Here is a 21,077-nt window from a genome sequence, read left to right on the forward strand (position 1 = left end):
ATTGTTTATATTGACTATAAACTTTGATTCTTATATATAGAAGTAAATATCGTTTTGTCTGTTTAGAAATGTGGTTTCATTTTTAACTTACCAGTTTGAGAATTATAAGAGTAACATTTCTTGACATATCTTATTCATTGGATGACATGTTTAAAAGTGACATAAATATTAGGTTGCATTTGTTCATCATGTGTTCATAAAACTTTCGTGAACATTTTCTAACATCTGATTTCCAAAAAAATATGGCAGAACTAAACGGTAAAAAAAGTACGCTGGTTTCCATTTTTATTTGAATATTGTTCAAAATTATATAATAGTTGGTTTATTGTACTATCTTAAATATTTGAAGAAAAATCAATAGCTATAGAAATATGATAATGCAATATTGAACCGTTTAATGATCATCATATCATTGTTTACTTTTGATGAGTACTATCAACGTGTGGTGTACTTCAGATTTAAGATGATAAATAAACAAGCCCATTGGAAACAGAAATGAAAGTAGAGTCACAAAGGTTGATATAAGATAAATAACACTGTGATAAACACTTGACTGTTAGATAACAATGATCTTCTCCAAAGTAGTCTATTCTCAACGACATTTAATAATTACAGAAACTTACAGTGGTTGAGGTTGGTTCACAACTATAGTGCTTCTGCTGCTTTGTGCTAATTTTAGTAACTTTATGCAGGGACTTTCTTTACTTCATGTGCTTTTAATGTGCCTTTTATGTGCAAACAATTTTATCGTGTTTTTATCTCATAATTTATGTTTAATTTTGTGTGAATGACTTGATATGTATGTTTTGTTTTACTTGTCGGTTTTAAAAGCTCTTCAAAGCTCATGTTTGTAATTGCAATGTTTATACCGACTCTAAATAAAGCTTTATGATTTATGACTTATGACACAAAAAGGGGGATGGGCTACACATATGTTTGTTTCTCCTATCTAGAACAGAAAATTGAAAACGTTAAAAAGCATGGTATAAATCCTGTTCCTTTTGGAACAAATATCCTTTACTCTTAAAATTGGCTGAAATAAAGAACTAGAGGGGGGCTCCCACCTTTTTGTGGGAAAAAATTGGTTGATATAGGAGATCACTGAAATCACCGTATAAGCGGGCCCCCTCTTAAAACAGTCAGTGCCCCCCCCCTCCCCTTATAAAAAGTTCTCGATCCTCCACTGTCAGGCTTTATTCTGTAAGGAACTTAATTTATAAGTTAATCACCTATAAGAATAAATATAACATACTGTATGTCAGAATACTGGCCATGGGTTACAGGTAACAGAAGTCAAGTTGTAAAAGTGTTGATTGTGCGCTCATTTACTAGTTACGCTAGAATGAACCGCTTCTGCGCTTCATTCAAAGAGTGCTTCGATCAGCAGTTTTACACCCGAATAAAATTACAAAAAGAAGCATTCAATTCTTAAATGAAATTATGTTCTATTGTAAGTACACTTTTTCACTGCATCGGACACATTTAAACATACTTTTCTGTGAAAAAGTGTCCAGTAGGACACTATTTCAAAAGAGACATACTTTTATCGTGTTTATGGCTCACAATTTCGAACTCAGTTATATTTTTCGCAAATATTTTATGGTAATGGAAAAATGCTGAAAAAGCAAATTAAAGTATAAATGCCAAATTAAATTCAACATGTTCAAGTCAGTGACTTTCAGAAAGATTTTATGCATCATTTTTTTGAATTTATAGGTTACAAATACATTTAGATTTGTCTTAAATATTTAAGCAGACGACGGCATGACATGGAAGCTATGTTCAGATAAAAAGTACATTTTAAAAGCATGGATTGGAGAAATACAGAAGTAGAGGTTTATTTGCCAAATGGTGCATGTTATCAGGTGAGTCGTAGTATATCATTGGATCAAGGATCAACGACTCTCTTAAATATATTTATAGCAATGGTTGATGCAAACATTAGGGTACCCAGCATATACTCAGCTTCTAAGTACAATCAATAACACAGATTATTTCTATAATGCTGTTTGACGTTAATGCATTAAAAGAATTGATGAAGATAACTATATGTTGCATTCAAATGTTCAACGGTTTTCATTGGATATGAGGATCAGTAATGTGTTTCAAAGTTTATTCTAGGTATCTGACGTCTTGTTTCTATTTATACGTATATATATTGAAGCTATGTTTCTATGTATACGTATATTGGGGGTCAATATGAAAATGTTACTAAATTTAGATTGATAACGTAACACATAACAACCACAAAGGAAGCGTGACATCAGAAAAGAAAATTTGCTAGTTCATCAGGAGATTTCAAGAATTTTATGTTAAATGCAGATGATAAGAATACAAGAATGCTTTTGCAACAAGCTATTGATTTAAAAATTAAAAAAAAATATGATATTTTCAATAACATGTTAAAATTCTGGCGAAATACAATTAAAAAATACACAGAAAGAACATTGAACGTCATATTCCTAACACGTTACATTAAATATGTAATATAGAAATTTAGGATTTTTACTTAATCAATATGTTATATATGGATCTAGCTGTCATATTACATGTATATTGACCCTCGTACTTCGTCTTCGGTCTATATAATCTGAACAGGTCTATATAAAACTTATTGACCTCGTCAAAAGTCCATTATTGATATATATATATATATATATATATATATATATATATATATATATATATATATATATATATATATATATGTATATATTACTGGTTAAAGGAGTGAACTCCGTTGAGCCATGTCTCTTTCCCTTTGTAAGCTGGTAATCAATTTTCTCTTTGCTAAATGATCAAACAGTATATTAACTTTTGAAATGACTTTTTAATGTTCTTCTTTACATGAATATGATATATCCCCCTGTGTATAACTTTCTTAAGTTTAAAAACAAGAAGAAGGAAGCAACAAATACTTACTACTGTTAAGCAACTTTTTTAGGTGTAAAATTCATTTTCAAAACTTTCTCTAGTAGAAAAATATTGTGACCTTACTGTATATATAAATCTTAATTGTAGCAAACATATAGAAAATAAATATTCACTTATCATGCTTTAATATTGTAATGTACATCAAGGAAATAGGAGCAAGAATCGCAAAAATTAATAGCTGCAAAGCTATTCTACCGATAAAGAATAAACATAAAAATAGATTTAACGGTAGTGAGAAAATAAGTTGGTTAACAGTACTTATATATCTTAAATCCTGCATATTAAAGGTAAGAAAACTAAAAAAAAAGAATTGACAAATTATTGTGCAATGATTTTATCCATGAATTAAAGATATATTACAAAGACTCCAAAATAATGTGTTAAGCAAAGGAGGAGATAATTTAAACATATACATCTTCAAATATATATCGGTAAACATGAACGATATAAGTATTGCCCCTGAACAACATTTACATAATCATGCAATAAAGTATCACATCTATTGCAGGCTTCAATAAAAGAAATTACAGAATCTGGAATTCTTGTTGTTTTCAAAGATAAGTAAGTTAGTAACATGAATACATAAATCTGAAAGAGATTTTGAAATGAATGGTAATGGAAAAGAACAAAACTTTATATCTGGTTCATTGATCTGTAAAAAAACAGTGGAGATAATTAATTGATAGTGATCAACATGAATCACCAATAATCAAAGACAAGCAAGAGCGACTTATAACACAATCACCTTGTTTTTATTCATCATTCATTGATCATTAATTCTATTTTTTAGTTTGAGGCCAGAAACCAGTGTAACATTTGAAAAAGTAAGACTGCTTCCACATCATGATGAAGAGAGTTTTGATTTCAAACAAGGGGACATAATTCAGGTTTGTGTAAATGGTGTTAAAAAAGACATAAATGAGGGTAAAAAGTTATAAGAGGTACCAGTTAAGCGTCATACTTGCCGCTTATTCTTTGAAGCTATATTGCATCTTTGTATATTAAAGTTTTGGGTCATGTGTCACAGACCGATTTTTTGATAGAAATATGTCAACACCTCTATTTTTGTCCTATCATTTCATTGAAAAATAGTCCCTTTTACATACCTGTTTAAGGTTCATCATAACAAACGGACAAATATGGCAGTATTTACATGCCAAAAAATACTCTGAGTACAGACTTACCTGTGAAGTTGGAAAAGTTTTAATGTTTGGCATTCACTAGATATATTAATGTTAATATAAATTCATTTTGTGTTTCAGAAAGATAAAATCTCTCTTGGATTTTGATGGGCATTTTTTTCCTTCATGCATAAGGTGTGAAAATTAACTAAGTTGTGGTACAACTTTTAGTGTTCCCTCAGGTAAAAAACCGGTTTGCATTGTTTTGATTGTCCTTAATTGACAAGAGGTATCTTCACAACTACAGGCGAGTTAAAGAGTTTATCTGATTCAGTGAGTGGACAGTATCAAAGTAATTCAGGTGTTTGTTTATTTGTACACCTTCTGCATAAAGGAAAAACAATGCCCATCCAAAACCAAAAAAGATTTTATCTTTCTTAAACACAAAACGGATTTAACTTTTATATATCTAGTGGATGCTAGGCCTTAAACTTTCCAAACAGCACAGGTAAACCTGTACACATAGTAGTTTTTTAGGTGAAAATACAGCCATATTTGTCCATTTGTTATGATGAACCTTAAAAGTAAAATTTTGAGCTTAAACGGTCCGGGACCCCAATTTTTTCGACCAAATTGATTCACTCTGTGTAAAGATTAAAATAACAAAAAATATGGCATTGCTGATAGAAACTTCGAATAGGCTAGAGCCAACTTAATCATGTTAACAAACAATAACCAAGGAAAAGTTCCTGATTTCAGACAGGCTTATATTTCTTTGTTTACTAATTTGGTCTCTGGTGGGGAGTTGTCTCAATGGATTACATACCACATGCTTTTAATTTTATATTTGCTCTTTGGTTTAAATTCTTTAAAAGTTGCTTAAAGATCTTGTTCATTGCAATACAGAAATTCTATGTTTATTCGTCCAATTTAAATACACCCGAACATTACATATAGCAATTAAACAGAAATGATAAAGATCATTTGTATATGAACAACTCTATGCAACACATAACTTATTTTCACAGATAATGCAGGTGCATTCTCACTACAAGTTTAAAATAAATAAATAGTATGCATTAAATTAATCTAGTAAATTTTTAAAGGCAGTTCTCTGGTTTACCTCGTTTAAGATTTAGAGAGGTTTTCTGCTCTTTGGTCGGGTTGTTGTTTCTTTGACATACTTCTTATTTCCATTCTCAATTTTATTTATTGTATTTATCATAGGTTAATTCAAAGGCTGATGAAGATCAGATTGAAGGATGGTGGAAAGCTAAGATTCAAGTTCTAAAGGGAGATAACTGTTATATAGAATATATAGACAGAGATGGCATGGATTTAGTGAAGAAGGGCAACATTCGCCAAATAAACCATGGGTATGTTCTAGAGCACACATATTTCTACCTCAGTATTTACCAATGCATAATGAAAAAATATCTTGCAAACACAACCAACAATAGTTAGAAAAAAGGATGAAGAAAACGCCTATCGTAATATGTAAAGAATGAAGGCTGGCAGATTAAGACTATAATCATGTAAACAAATATGAAAGAATTGTATTGAAAAATATTGAGGTTTCATAAAATGAGAATTTATGCCAAGAAAATTACTTGATTCTACAGTATTTTTCATTTCATTCCAGTAGTTTAGGAAAACATAACAGTTTTTAAAACTTACAAGCAGTAAAATCAAAAAAAAAATATTTAAGAGGAAAACAAATTCTAGAATCTCTTTCTTTTATTTTCTGATTGTATTTGCTTTGGATCACTTGAGCAAGAATCAGAAAAATACGATCATTCAGTGTTTATCCTAGCATTTCCCAATAGCAACATAATTTTGAAATAGCACGGTTTTGCGACAATTGTAGCATTGGATTAAGCACCAAGATGGATATATAAAGCTATTGCTCCAGTTTGTGAAAATACTGTAATGACTGTCACTAGTCTAAGGACAGACAACAATTTAGCTGCAGAACTGTAGCTCTTTTAAGTCCTGATGATATATTTTTACTATTTGCTGACCACAAAGTTCCTCCTTAAAACAGCCAAAATCAGGAGGAAATTATTTGTATTTTCTTGCAGCATCTTAGAAATAGGCCTTTCTATTTCATTATCATTTTCCTAAGTTAAAAAAATTGTAAAAAGAATTGTATTACATTATGATCCACGGTTTATAGGTTTTCTTGTGACTAAACAACTATTTTGTGGTTTTATTTCTTTTTTAGTGATTTTTTTAGAAAGCTTGTTGTGAAAGTACCAAAAAATCTCAAAGCCATGTAAGTTTATTTGAAGATTTGATTCATTAATTCCCTAAATTGTTATTACAATTATGTGTAATAGCAAAGATCAGTTGACTTGAAGTAAGAAATTGTATAATTTGGTATGGTGACATCCCTTCCTGCAACCTATATATAACCTTTTGAACAAGAAATGTTCAAATAATGCTCTGCCTGTCTGTTTTGATAGAAAACAAGGTATGTTTTCTTTTCTCTTTTCATTATACATGTTTATATTTGCCAGATGACATTTAATTATTTATCGATAAATGATTTTTTTATAAACTTGTATTTTCAACTTCCTCAACACATCTGCTGCACACATTTTAAAAACGGTTGCATTGTAAATATAAAATTATAATTACACACTGTATTGTATGGATGAAATCTTCAACTTTAATAATAAATTTATCTTTAATAGAAGTAATAATTTACACTTAAATGCATTTTTTTCTGCCATTTAACTAAAAAATAAAATTACCCAAGTTTCTGCAAAATATTGCATGACAATAATTAATTGAAACATTTGACATCATAATTATATGCATGGTGATTGTTGTTTGACGTCAGAGGCTATGTTTATTCTCAGACAAAACTCCACTAAATACCAAAACCATAAATACTTCTTTACTAATATAACATGTATAATTTAACACAATCACCAGGCTCTTCAAATTTTGAAAGCAGTTACTTTGAAGGGAATGTTTTTGACACTTAATTATGATTTTGTAGTTGTGAAGAAGCTGGAATACATTCAGAATTCATCAAACATTCAGGTGTACTTGCAGTAATATACAGTCAAGAATCATCATCTTTGATTTTTGTAGTAAGTTTAATCTAAACATGTCTATACTAGATATGCTTTTTTTAATACACCTTATCGCTATTTGTCAGTCATTACCAGCTGAGGGGGGGGGGGGCCTGCTGACTGACCTAAAAAGGGGGGCACTCCAGTCATGCTTCAATGATTCCCTATATAATCAACCAAATTTGTCCCGCGAAAGGGGGAGGGTCAGCCCCCCACTGCCCCATGGATCAAGCGAAATAGATTCTCGGGTCAAGTAGAACAGATTTCCAAACAGCGATTAGGTGTAAACTATCTCTGTGAAAAACGTTATTTAACCATTTGGTACAATACAGTTAAATTATATCAAATAATCAAAGGAATTACATATCAGGTAGAGCTTGCTGAATGATTTGTTTGAGCATGCTGTACAGCTTGATGTGTTTCAAATATATGGCTGATAAACTTTCCATTTAAGGATACTTATGAAGTTTTATCTATGCATGAAATTTTTGTTTCATTTTTTCTGAGTTTCCTGAAATTCTTCATATCTAGGTAGGACCCAATCCCGGTATGAGTCTGATAAGTAAGTGTTTCAAGAGCAACTTTTGTTAAAAAAATTACTGTTTAATTTTTGCATATTATGCAAGTTAAACTATTATGATATTATTACATAAGTATTTCTGTTTTGGCCTTGTTATTGGTCTGAGGCTTGCTGTATTGACCTGAGGCAAGCCAAAGGCCAATACAGCTGGCAGAGGACCAATAACAAGGCCAATACAGAAAAACACTTAATAGTATCTTTATTAATTAACTACACTGTTACAATATAGTTTTACCTTGAAGTGGAACTATCCAAATTTCAGTTTCTTTTTATTAGATGCAATATATAAATACACCTTATCGCTATTTGTCCGCCATTACTGGATATCACACAGGTTCCCGTAAAATTTTGATGTCACAAAACAAAACGTCTGAAGCCACAATGGAAAAGTGATTGTTGTATGCGTCAAAAGTTCAAGCGGCAGGGTCAGCCGGGATTAGCGATAAGGTGTATGATCTGGTGCTGTTTCCAGGTGTCTTCAGCATTTTCTCATCTGACGAATTTTCTACCCTTTCCAGTCACTATAGAGTGTTACAATTTTAATTTAGACGCAACACATGAATAGTAATTGGAAAGGTACTGCCATTGCACGTGTTATGCAGAAACTAATTGAATATATTTAAAAAAAAAAATAATGTAGGAGTTGAAAATGATACACTAAATTTAACTATCCTGTCCATAAGCCAAATGACCAAAGAACGAAGATTTGCATTATTACAGAATGCATATGCCTGGTTCGGGTTTAAAAATAAATGACAGTTTACAAAAATAAAGCGAAAGTAAACAGTTAATCGATTTGTAGTATTTGTACCATCGTGAAATTATGGTGACTAGTTGTGTTAAGGTATACTATATGCTCATACATATCATAGCACAGAAGTGTATTTTTAGTTATATACCAAAAAAAAAAAATTATGTCAGAAATTCAGATTAAGTTGAAACTCCAACCATTGAAACATAGATAAATCTGATCATTTCTCAAATTTTCTATAGAATAATCTTTTGAATTTTAACATTTGAACAGTCTACAAATGAAGATTTAAACAAGAAGGCTGAACTTCTAACAGATTTACATGTGAAGGCACTAAAAGAAATGTTACAACAGAGGCAATATTTGGTAAGTTCTTTACAGATATTTATCAAATGTTATGTAGTAAAAGTGGATATTTTCACAGGTTGTTATGTTTTGAATAACATGTACAGTATTTTTTACATTGTAAGTAATTTTAACATTTGTTTGTACGACCTTTAGAAAAAGAGAGAAAAGTGAGACTAGCTGAACTGTTCTTCTCTTTTTGTGCATGTACACTTTTTTTCTACAAACTACAAATGTCTTTTTTTTCCAACATTTTAACATTCACACTTAAACGTAGTTTTTTTAGCTCACCTGGCTCAAAGGGCCAAATGAGCTTTTCTCTTCCGTTGTCCTTCATCCGTCATCTGTTGTCGTTCACTTTTACAAAAATCTTCTCCTCTTACATTACTTGGCCAACTTTAACCAAACTTTGCCACAATCATGATTGGGGTATCTAGTTTAAGAAAGATGTGTCCAATGACTTGGCCAACTAATGAAGATGACAGCCATGGCTAAATATAGAACATTGGGGTAAAATGTTGTTTGGGCTGATATCTCTGTTACCAAAGCATTTGTAAAATGAGCAAATCTGACATGGGTGGGAGGGTAAAATTGTTTATCAGGTCAAGATCTATCTGCCCTGAAATTTTCAGATTTGCAGATTCTAGATTTGTAATTTTAAGGAAATTTTTCTGTTATTGGTTATTATCTTGAATATTATTAGCTCACCTGGCCCACAGGTCCAGATGACCTTTCTCATCACTTGGTGTCTGTCGTCCATTGTCGTCATCCGTTAACTTTTAGAAAAATCTTCTCCTCTGAAACTACTGTGTCAAATGAAACCAAGTTTGGCCTAAATCATCCTTAGGGTATCTTGTTGAAAGAATGTATCCAATGACCCACCAACCAAGATGGCTGCCATGGCTAAAAATAGAATATAGGGGTAAAATGCAGTTTTTGGCTTATAGCTCTGAAACTAAAGCATTTAGAGCAAATCTGACATGGTTTAAAATGTTCATTAGATTAAGATATATCTGCCCTGAAATTTTTAGACGCATCACACAACCCGTTGTTGGGTTGCTGCTCCTAAATTGGTAACTTTAAGGAAATTTTACAGTTTTTGGTTATTATCTTGAATATTTAAATAGATAGAGATAAACTGTAAATAGCAAAATTATTCAGCAAGGTAAGATCTACAAATAAATCAACATGACCAAAATGGTCAATTGACCCCATAAAGAGTTATTGCCCTTTAAAGTCAAGTTTTCACACCTTTTCTTAAGTTTTTACAAAAATCTCCTCTAAAACTTTTGGGCCAAATAAAACCAAACTTGGCCTAAATTATTCTTAGGGTATCTAGTTTTTAAAATGTATCTATTGACCCCGCCCATCAACCAAGATGGCTTCCATGGATAAACATAGAACATACATGTAAAATGAAGTTTTTGGCTTAATTTATAATCTCGAGCTCTGAAACCAAAGCATTTCAAGCAAATCTTTCACAAGATGCATATGTCCACCAGGTCAAGACCTATCTGCCCTGAAATTTTTAGACACATCAGTCAACCTGTTGATTAGTTGCTGTCTCAGAATAAGTAATTTTATAGAAATTTTCTTGATATTATAATAGATAGAGATAAACTGTAAACAGCAAAATTGTTCAATAAAGTAAGATCTACGAAAAATTCAAAATGACCAAAATAATCAATTGACCCCTTTAGGAGTTATTGTCCTTCATAGTAAATTTTTTACAATTTTTTGTAAATTTTTGTAATCTTTTACAAAGTTCTTCTCCTGAAACTTCTGAGACAAAGGAGTAGGTCCGGTAAGGACCGATTTTGGCCTCAAATTTCAAGTTCATCTGACGAAAGATTTTGACCACTTTTTAAACACTTAAGTGTCTATTTCATTTGAATCAATTAGTTTATGTGAAAGATTTTAACTGATTTAGTCATTAAAAACGACCCGATTCAAGCTCAAATATGAAAAATCTACCTAATATGCCGAAAAATGTCACTTTTCAGACGGTTTTTGTCAAAAATGAAAGTGGCCGCATCCGTGTTCATCCTCAATCTTTATATATGTTATGTATTACCATAAAATACAACTTACATTTTAATATTAAGGATGAACACGAATGCGGCCACTTTTGTTTCACACGAAAACCGTCTAAAATTTAACTAAAATGCTAGAATTGTGAAGGTTTCCGTAATTTAGCATGACTTAATGGTGCTAGTACAATATATATGTGCATCGTATTGTCAAAAACAGCCCATATTTATGTAGCAGAAGCATTCTACTGTACAATAAATAACTAAAAGTTTACATTTTAACAATTTTGTAAAACTGCTATATTTTGGGGCCAAAAAGGGGTCTTACTGGACCTACTCCTTTAACCAAACTTGGCCAAGTCAAAGAAACTTAAAACAGACTAAAAGATCAGATATACAAGATCAACAAAATAGAGATTTTTTGTCATGGTCTATTCTCTTCTACAGTGTTGGAGAGTGTCCTTTGTTTGGTATGCCCATAGACCAATGTGAGCGACACAGACACAGGCTCTTGACAGCCTCTATTTATAGATAGTGATAAACTAAACAGCAATAATGTTTAGCAAAGTAAGATCTACCTACAAGTCAACATGAACAAAATGGTCAATGAAGGAGTTATTTTCCTTTATAGTAAATTTTTAACAATTTTTTGTAAATTTTTGTAATCTTACAAAAATCTTCTTCTCTGAACTACTTTGACAAATTTAACCAAACTTAGCCATAATAAACATTAGGGTACCAGTATCTTGTTTGAAAAATGTGTCCGATAACCCTGCCTGCCTGCCAACCAACATGGCAGAAATGGCTAAAAAAGAACATAGGGGGGAAAAGCAGTGTTTGACTGATATCTCTGGAACTAAAGCTAAGGTATAAGGGTTGCATATTATTTCATGCATCAATAGGCTATATGCCAATTCCCGTAATTGACCCTGTAATTAGAGATCCCTAATTTGGTTGTCTCCCTTATGACGGACATTATTTTTTATTTAAAATGGAGAGCTAGCAGATAGAGCATATTTACCTGTGCGTAATGTGAGTAATCTATACGGTTTTTAAATCTTTTAATTACATTAATTTGTTGTTTAGGTAAATACTTTTGACATCAGAAATTATTTTTCATAAAAAATTAGTTAAACCGCCGATACATCACTTTCAATTCATCATGCTTTGCATTGGCAAAAGGGAATCTTGTCCGGTATGGAACCAGTCTACGATTGACAAAGGGAAGTAATTTGTTTTAAAAGTGTGTAATAATAGAATCAAATCGGTAATTGGCAAATGGACTATTGTAAATAAAAATATCAGGTGAATGACACAGGTTCCTTGGAGCCTCTAGTTCTACTTCCCAACTGTTGAACTTGTTTTTGAATGAAATCAAAATGACTTAAATGTTGACTGAGATGAAGATTGAACAGTGACTTTAACAGTAATTTGCATGTATATTGCTGTCTGCTCACAACAGAAGCAGGATATCAGGGGACTATACAATGCTATAAATATATATTTAGGTTTATCGGGTAGCAAGATATGCTGCCAACAAACAAAAATCTTAGCACAAATTACTTGATATATAGTAAAATGAGTAATTTAGTAGGTAAAGGAAGTTGTGGTATGAGTGCCAATGAGACAACTCTCCATCCAAGTAACAATTTGTAAAAGTAAACCATTATAAGTCAAAGTACAGTCTTCAACATGAATCCTTGGCTCACACAAAACAGCAAGCTATAAAGGGTCCCAGAAAAGACTAGTGTAAAACCATTCAAACAGGAAAACTATTGGTCTAATCTATATAAAAAATCAAGAAAAATTCAACAATCACTGAACATCAGGTTACTGAGTAAGGACAGGTGCAAACAAATGCATCAGATTTAAATGTATAATAGGTACCAACCTTCACCCTTACCTGAAACAATAATGTAACATCACAACATAGAAAGACACACTATAAGATATCAATTGAAATGACTTATCTCAATCAAAAGACATATCAACACAAACAAGTGAACATTGAACGAATAGATTTGATCTATAACACAATGTAAATAAGGTATACAAATTAAAGTCTCATTTGACAGGGTTAACTGACAAGGACCAGGACCTCATTTTCATAGTGCATTGATCAATGTTCAGTGTACGTTTTAAGGTTATGATTGATTTCTCAAGTGCAGTGTAACCTGTGTTATCTGACATACTAGGGGACCAGAATTTTTTTCAGAATTAAGCAGGTTGTCAGAATACTCAGGTTTTTTCTGGAATGATTTTTGGACCATGAAAATGTGTCGGTTAAAGCAGGATGATGGAATACTCAGATGTCAGATAAGGGAGGTCAAATACACTGTATTATAAAGAAGTCTGAGCTATAAATGAATGTAGAGTCCACATGTTTGTTTGACCGGTTAAGATTGACCTTTAACTCACTAATTCAATGTAATTTAATATCTGTTAAGTTGAATTAAGATTTTTTAATGCATGAACTAAGATCTTGCTCTTAAACACTTTCAACAAGAAATAATATGCCATAATCAGTTAAGCATGCAGGCAAATCATTCAGTTAATGAAAGCTTATTTTTTAAAATAATTATTTTCAGGAAAGAAATAAGCATACAGAAACATTCATGGTGACATCAGATGTAGCGGGACTAGCCATTGGTCGAAAACATGCTAACATCAAGAAAGCTGAAGGCATTAAAGGCATTGTGTCAGTTACTAAACTTGAATGTGATGATGGATATCTTTTCAAAATTTGTGGCGAGGTATTTAAGTTTGTTGATTATTATGAAATTTTGTAGATCGAGGTGAACATTTTTTCAAAGGTAAAGTTTGGGCATCTTTGCCAAAATTTTGACTTTTAATTAAAAAAAATCAATATAATTATGTCCCTTTAAAAATAAAAAAATCGTTTTCAAATATGGACAATAAGAGACAATTTAAATGCTGCAACACTGGTATCATTGTAGTTTCCTTGCATATACAAAGTAGTGTGAATTCCTACTGCAGTACTATCTTTTGAGTCTTTGATCTCATCCTTGTGTTTACCACTGTAACTTGTCACAATACAAATTGCAAACACTTATTTCTGAATTTATAAAATGGACTTCTTTCCATTAAATGGGACTAGGAAAAACAAAGGTTGATTGATGAATAATACAGTAAAAAGATGAAATTTCTGTATTTGAATAACATATTGTCAATATTTGGTTTTTTTTTCATTTTCATTCTAATACATCTTCATGTTTTTTCGTGACTTTTATTTAAGACTCCACAGGCAGTTAAAAAAGCCAGAAGTTTGTTGGAGTTCAAGAAAGAGCAATTGACAGTACCACACCATTTTGCAGGTAAATTTTTCTCAACATTGTTCAAAAGAAATATTATATAGGATTTGCATCAGTTTACAGCTGATTTTCTAGTTCCTTCTTTTTTGTAGTTTTCTATGGTTTTGAAAATAGCATTTAAAGTTTGATGGCTTCAAGGCTACATATGAAAATGTGCTTCTGTCATAACTAGAAAACTGACACAAAAGTATAAGGGAAAGCATTAAATTCATAATATGTTTCTTACAAATTAAACAGCATAAATATCTGTTCCTTCAGTTTGAATTATGAACACTAATTAGATACTTTGGCTCCAAAATTCATAGTTCATAATTTATATATTGTAGCTAAATTTCCTCTCATATATTTTTTTATACGATCATAAATTTTTTTAACACATGGTGTATAACCACTAAAGGAATGCTGGGATTGGTTTTGGTCCCAACAGTATAGGAATTAAGGGCCAAAAAGGGGCACACATAAGCATTTTTCTTGGTCTTCGTGCAATAACTTTTATTAGTATAAGTAAATAGAAATCTATGAAATTTAAACCCAATGTTTATGAACACAAAAGGAAGATTGGGATTGATTTTGGGAGTTTTCGGTCCCAATTAGTTTAGGAATTAGGGGCCAAAAGGGTCCAAAATTAAACTTTGTTTGATTTCATAAAAAATGAATTATTGGGGTTCTTTAACATGCCAAATCTAACGGTGTATTTAAATTCTTAATTTTTGGTCACATTTTCAAATTGGTCTGCATTAAGGTCCAAAGGGTCTAAAATTAAACTTAGTTTGATTTTAACAAAAATTGAATATATGGGGTTCTTTGATATGCTTAATCTAACCATGTATTTAGATTTTTGATATGCTTAATCTAACCATGTATTTAGGTTTTTGATATTTGGGCCCCTTTATCAAATTGGTCAACATAGAGTTCTAAAGGGTCAAAAATTGAACTTTATTTGATTTCATCAAAATTGAATTCTTGGGGTTCTTTGAATCTAATCTTTTATGAAAACCCTTCTAAAAGAAAAAACTGACTGTGATTAAAATGTTCGAAATTATTTGTATATGTCAAAACTGTTGGACAACTTTATATGGAAGTTATTGCCCTTAATTGAGAAATTTTTACCATTTTTTTTCATTTTTGCCTGTTCATAATCTTCAAAATTATAATAAAAAGGGAGAAACAGGTGGAAATTGTCAGTCGACATCTTATTAAAGTTATTGGTGACAATTTTTGCCATTTTTTTTGTGTTTTTTGTCTTATATCTGATAATTATAATATAGAGATAATAATTTAACTTAACAAAAATGATCAGAAAGATGAGATCTTCAATGAAGACAGTTTGGTTTAAATCGTCTTATGACTCCTTATTGGAGTAATTGCCCTTTTATAACAAGTTTTACCATATTTTTTTGCGTTTGCATTGATATGAATATGATAAAAATTATAATTGATAAGAAGACACTTTTAATCACAAAAATGATAAGAAAGGTAAGATCTACTAACAAGTAATATTTTGCTAATATAGTTAGTAGACTGTCACTTTTTATAGGAGTGATTGCCCTTACATTGGGATTTTCTATTTATCCTCTTTTTTGTTCTGAGAATAAACTAAAGAAGATATAGAGAGATTTTTGTAATGAATTGTATTTTGTCTACAAAGTTGGAGAGTGTCCTTTGTTAAATATGCACACAGACCAAGGTGAGCCACACATGCTCTTTAGAGCATCTAGTAATGTAATTTTCTATTTCAGGACGTATAATTGGCAAGGCTGGAAGAGCAATAGATGAGATCATAGATAAATCAATGGTAGACAGAATTATCAGGCAAACTGAACAAGATGTAAGTTTTTCAGAAGTAAAAAGGATATTTGTTTTAGTAAGGATTTTGATAGAACAATGTTATAAATCATGAGGTGGTAAAATCCATGAGTTTACCAGGCTTTGATTTAGAAATGTTAGAGACGCCTTCATTTTAAATTCTATAATTAATGGGTGTTTGATTTTCTTTATAATAAATACTATTAATATATAATTCTCACCTGAAAATAATCATTTTGTAAAACATCTGAATCATATTTAAAGCTTGAAAACTTCTGGTGTAAATGTTTGACTATTACATGGTTAACTGACTGCCGAAGACAAGAACCTATCTTTCCTATGACTTTAGATTAAGGAAAATTTTATGTTTTAAAAATAACTCGAATGGGATGGTTTTTTTTTCTTATAAAGGTAACTTGCATTTCAAACTTTGCCCTCGTAATACATGGATTTACCCTCATAAATATTGACTTACTATCTGCTACATGTCTGAAGGAAAACTTAATTTGTAAGAGTAAAACCACTGTGAAGCATCACTACATAATTAAGTACCTCCAAAGCAAAGAGAGAATTATAGCAAACTTCTGTATTCTGTTTACAGTAAAAATATATTTGGCATATAATTTATCTGCATTATTTACAAGAATATCTCTGAAAACAAAAATTTATGCTAAAATACAGTGTTGCTCAAGCTCAATACTGATATAACTTTCTTTCACAATAACATCAAATGTAAAGTTGAAGGATAAATATGTTTTGACAATTTTGAACTAATTTTACTTGCTTCTATAAACATAATCGCACCTGATCAGTACCTACATTGTTAGCACTCAATATCAAAAAACTTTACTAGTCTTGGCAGCAAAACATAGAATATAACTACTGTGCTTATATATATATATATTCATTAGTGAGCTGGATGGTATGTATATTTCTTTAATTTCTCAGCACACACTTCATATTAACAACCTTTCCATTACACAATTTGTTGGAGAAGACGTTACTAAGTTGAAAAACTTGTGTCTAATCCATTTGTCTCTTTTTGGAACAATAAAATATGTTTAAACTAAACTAACACAATTTGTTATCATATTTGGACATTGGAACTCTTTTATTCAAAATAATAATCTCAGTTATCTTCCTATTTCTTAAAACTCAAAATTTCATTATTGTTAGTTTTCTGACAACACTGGTGAATGATACAATCAAAGAGGTGAGCTCTTTTAATCTTACAGCCTGTTGTGTTGAGTGTGTAGGCAAAGGTAATGGTTAGCTTGCTTGCTAGCTAAACCCTGAAGTCGTAATTAGGTAAGGTAAACTATCCTCCTTTAAGAGAAGACTAGTAAGACAGATAACCAGGACTAGGCTACTTCAAAAGGAGTGTAGTATACCTTACCTAATAATGACTTCAAGGTTCAGCTAGCGAGCAAGCTATCCAAAGATATATATTACAATTGCTTACACACTCATTGCAATCGGCTGTAAACCTTTAGATTCGAAACATAAGGTTTAAGTCAGAGCCTATATATATATATTATGGAATCATTATTTTTCAGTTGATACTAATTTTCATCGATTTTATTGAAATAGGTTAACCACAATTCAAATACATACTGGTACACAGAGTTGTCACTGATTCACTGATTCAGACGTACTTTTAAAGACCAAACAGCCTATTGTTTATGCGCATCAGCTAACGCAACTTGGTAGTTACATAAAAGCTCTATGACGTTGTTTCTAGCAATGAAACAACGTCAAATTACGACGTCCTATGTCGCGTTTTTCTCGGATTCCAACATGGTGTACGCTACGTAGGTACGCTTCGTCTCCCAAACACAAATGGACACATAAGATACTACACTATATTTAACCTTCGTTCTAATAAAAATAATAAAATATAAATTTTGATCTCGACTTTTTGCATTTGCGCCGTTCTGCATTTTTTTATTCTTTCACATGCGTAGATTTTGTCTTATATTTGCGTCGATCTGCATTTCATTTTTTTTTCTTCTTCACTTGCGTAGATTTTGTCTTTCGTTTGCACCGATTGTGTACAGGTTAGGTGAAAGTATTTTTTATGCCCGATTTATGGACATTATGTTTTCTGGTCTGTGCGTCCGTCGTTCGTCCGTCTGTCCCGCTTCAGGTTAAAGTTTTTGTCAAGGTAGTTTTTGACGAAGTTGAAGTCCTATCAACTTAAAACTTAGTAAACATGTTCCTTATGCAATGATCCTTCTAATTTTAGTGTCAATTTTAAAAAAAAATAAAATATTGAGTATTCACAAGGTTAGGCCGATCATCAATTATTCCTAAAAGTTTTGACATACTGGCAACATGTGCATGTAACTGATGTCTGGATGATTCTCGTAAAATAATGTCCGATCTTGCAATGAAGTTAAAATATATTTATACTGCTTATTTGACAAAATCTTATAGTAAAAATAAAATGATGACAAAGAGTAATTTTTGTTTGTCATTTGTTTCATTTCAAATTGTCTTAAGGAGAAATGATAAACATATTGTCTAATCTCACTGAAGCTAACAGCTCATTTCCTAATATATGTAGACCAACACTTTGGTTTGCCTGCTTGCTTTGTTTGTATATTTTGTATAATTTTATTTTAGTTTAAACAATATTTATTCAAAAAAAAAGTGCATGAAATATAATAATACAATATAAATACAGGGATTCGGAAACAAGAAAAACTTATATAAATCCGTCTCCCTATGTATGAATGAATACAATTTTATTTTGATAACGTCCAATTCAATTAAATAGCATATATACAGGTTTACATGTCAATCTTAATTACAGAGCTTGAGTAAAAATTTATACAAACAAAGCAAGGAAACCAACTAAATTTTTACCCTACATGCTTAGGAAATTAGCTGTAAGGCAAAACATATTAATAAAACTAATGCCTCGTTCACACGTACCTTTAATTCGAATTGAATTCGGATCGAATGCGAATCGAATTCGCTAATCGCGTTCACACACTCTTCTTTTTTTTAATTCGAATTGATTCGAATTGGCTAATTTTAATTAACTAATTCGCATTAGAAATACGCTTTTGTTAATCCGAATTAAAAGTTAACGTCGTTAGGACAGTAAAGCGAATTTGACCCGCATTCCAATTCGAATTTGAATTGACGTTACCTAGGACGTTAAACGTTTCGAATGCGAATTAAACTAATTCGAATTAGTTAATGCGAATCGAATTCGAATTACGTGTGAACTCAGCATAATACTCAGCGAATGTGAATTAAAATCAAAATGTTCGGTGTTTAAAACTAAATTGTTGTAAATTTAACTTATGACAAAAACAATTGCTCCAAGAATAATATGTTACATAAAATCGCTCCCTTTCATTTAGCTACAACTGTGACCGGAAAGATTGAAAACAAATTTCGATTTTCAATGCCGGCAACAACCTTTTCTTTGTTTTAATTTCCGAAATGAGCAATTTAGATTTATTATATTTTATCCTGTTTGAGAAATCTTACTTTGTAGTTTTCAACGGAAAATTTCTAAATTAATTTTTGAATCAAAAACTTTTTGTATTTTATATTTACTGTCTCGTTTATTGAAAACGCATCAGGTAGTAATAAAAGGATTGTATTTTAAGATAGATGTATAACGTTTTAGAATCAAAACTTTCATTCATACATTAAAGACCTACCTATAATTTTAATTTCCTTATATCTTTTCAAAATATTCTAAAACAATGAATTCACAAACTCGATGCAATAATTTCTAAACGTTCGTCTTAGTCGGGAAAAATATTGGTATAAAGAACTCCGTCCATGCTTTTGTTTGTCCGTCTTTCAACAGTACCGAATGAGTTCGTTACGTCAAACTTCTGAAATTGACGCGAAAAAGAAACAAGCACATCTAGTCTGGTATATTCAAATACTCTGTAAGTTAACCAGTGCCATCTTTCATTTCTATTTTTATTTTCAATAATTTTGCTTATGTGGGACAGAGGTCGAAAACAGACTTTCAATACAAAAGCGGCGTGAAAGGTTATTTTAAACAATTTTCCATTCCGGCGGATGGTGTTTCTGAAGGTTTGTATTGTGCGGCAACAACATCATAAAGATCTGAAACTGATACATGCTTAATCTCTAGTATTACCGGATAATAAAGTAGGTGAATATAGTTGTTATTCTTGGAAATTTAAATGTGGGTTTCAAACGTCCAATTTGCGATTTCTTTTTTCAAATAGTGCGCCAGCAAGGAAAGTTTGTACTATGACGTCAGATGCAATGTTCTGAAGAAAGACAACTCTTTTCTTCAAAACGAACGAGAAAAAAACATGAAAACTACTCATAACTTTTTTGAAAGGTCGGTGACATACACTTTTTTTTGCTTTATTTTGAAGACTACATATGGCACTTTCCTTCTTTAAATTTTTATGAAAAAATCACTGGTAGATATTTTGTAATACTGGAAACGTTTTTCAGTTTTACGTTTAATTTTTTGGCGGGAATGAAATAAATCATATTTTTAAAGATCAAATCAATATGAGCCTCAAACTCTTGAACCTGTATTTGAAAGATACAAATCTACTGTTTAACGTGAAACAAGAATTATGCTTGTAGGTTTGATATAAAGCATTTTTTTGAGAGTTTAGATAAAAAGCAAATATTATGTTAATATTCGGGAAAACACGAAACTGAGGTTGCTATAGTGACAAAACTAAGTCGGTGACCCCCAATTTTTTTCATCATATTTTGTTCCTCAAATCATGCAACACCTTCACACAAAATTTTAAGGAAAAATCACTGATAGAAATGAATAGGCTGTTTGGTCTTTAATAAAATAATTATTTCTGCAACTGCATCCTGCATTAATTTGAAAGATCTCTACACTAGATAATTAAGCTGATCTGTCAAAATTCCATCTTCATGCCTTATATATCATGTACTATGTTACGACACAAGATTAAAACTAACAAGGAAAGTAACACCCAGCCACCAAAAGCTTTTTTTTTTGTAGAGCCTAAGTCGTCTGGTGAAAATTCCCCACATTAAATTCATTTTCCATGAATTGGTATTAAAATTAATCAGTGTTAATTGTGAAATATTTTTTATT

The 21,077-nt window shown here is 31.2% G+C and overlaps 1 protein-coding gene across 1 annotated transcript; it reads left to right on the plus strand.

Moving 5' to 3' along the window:
- Positions 1-1,808: 1,808 nt before the first annotated feature.
- On the plus strand, positions 1,809-5,705 carry LOC143057444 (RNA-binding protein FXR1-like). The gene is made up of 5 exons (XM_076230751.1): positions 1,809-1,865; positions 3,443-3,495; positions 3,725-3,821; positions 5,283-5,431; positions 5,678-5,705. Exons 1-5 carry the CDS (start codon positions 1,809-1,811, stop codon positions 5,703-5,705), a joined length of 384 nt encoding a protein of 127 aa, XP_076086866.1.
- Positions 5,706-21,077: the final 15,372 nt, after the last annotated feature.

This window comes from Mytilus galloprovincialis, chromosome 13 (assembly GCF_965363235.1).
Source record: "Mytilus galloprovincialis chromosome 13, xbMytGall1.hap1.1, whole genome shotgun sequence".
NCBI lineage: Eukaryota > Metazoa > Mollusca > Bivalvia > Mytilida > Mytilidae > Mytilus > Mytilus galloprovincialis.

Bases quoted from the DNA above. Each gene is read 5' to 3' on its own strand.
- LOC143057444 (XM_076230751.1), top strand. From the start codon at position 1,809: ATGGATTGGAGAAATACAGAAGTAGAGGTTTATTTGCCAAATGGTGCA. The intron at 3,822-5,282 runs GTTTGTGTAAAT...TATTTATCATAG, and splicing joins AACAAGGGGACATAATTCAG to GTTAATTCAAAGGCTGATGA. The intron at 5,432-5,677 runs GTATGTTCTAGA...TTGATTCTACAG, and splicing joins ATTCGCCAAATAAACCATGG to TATTTTTCATTTCATTCCAG.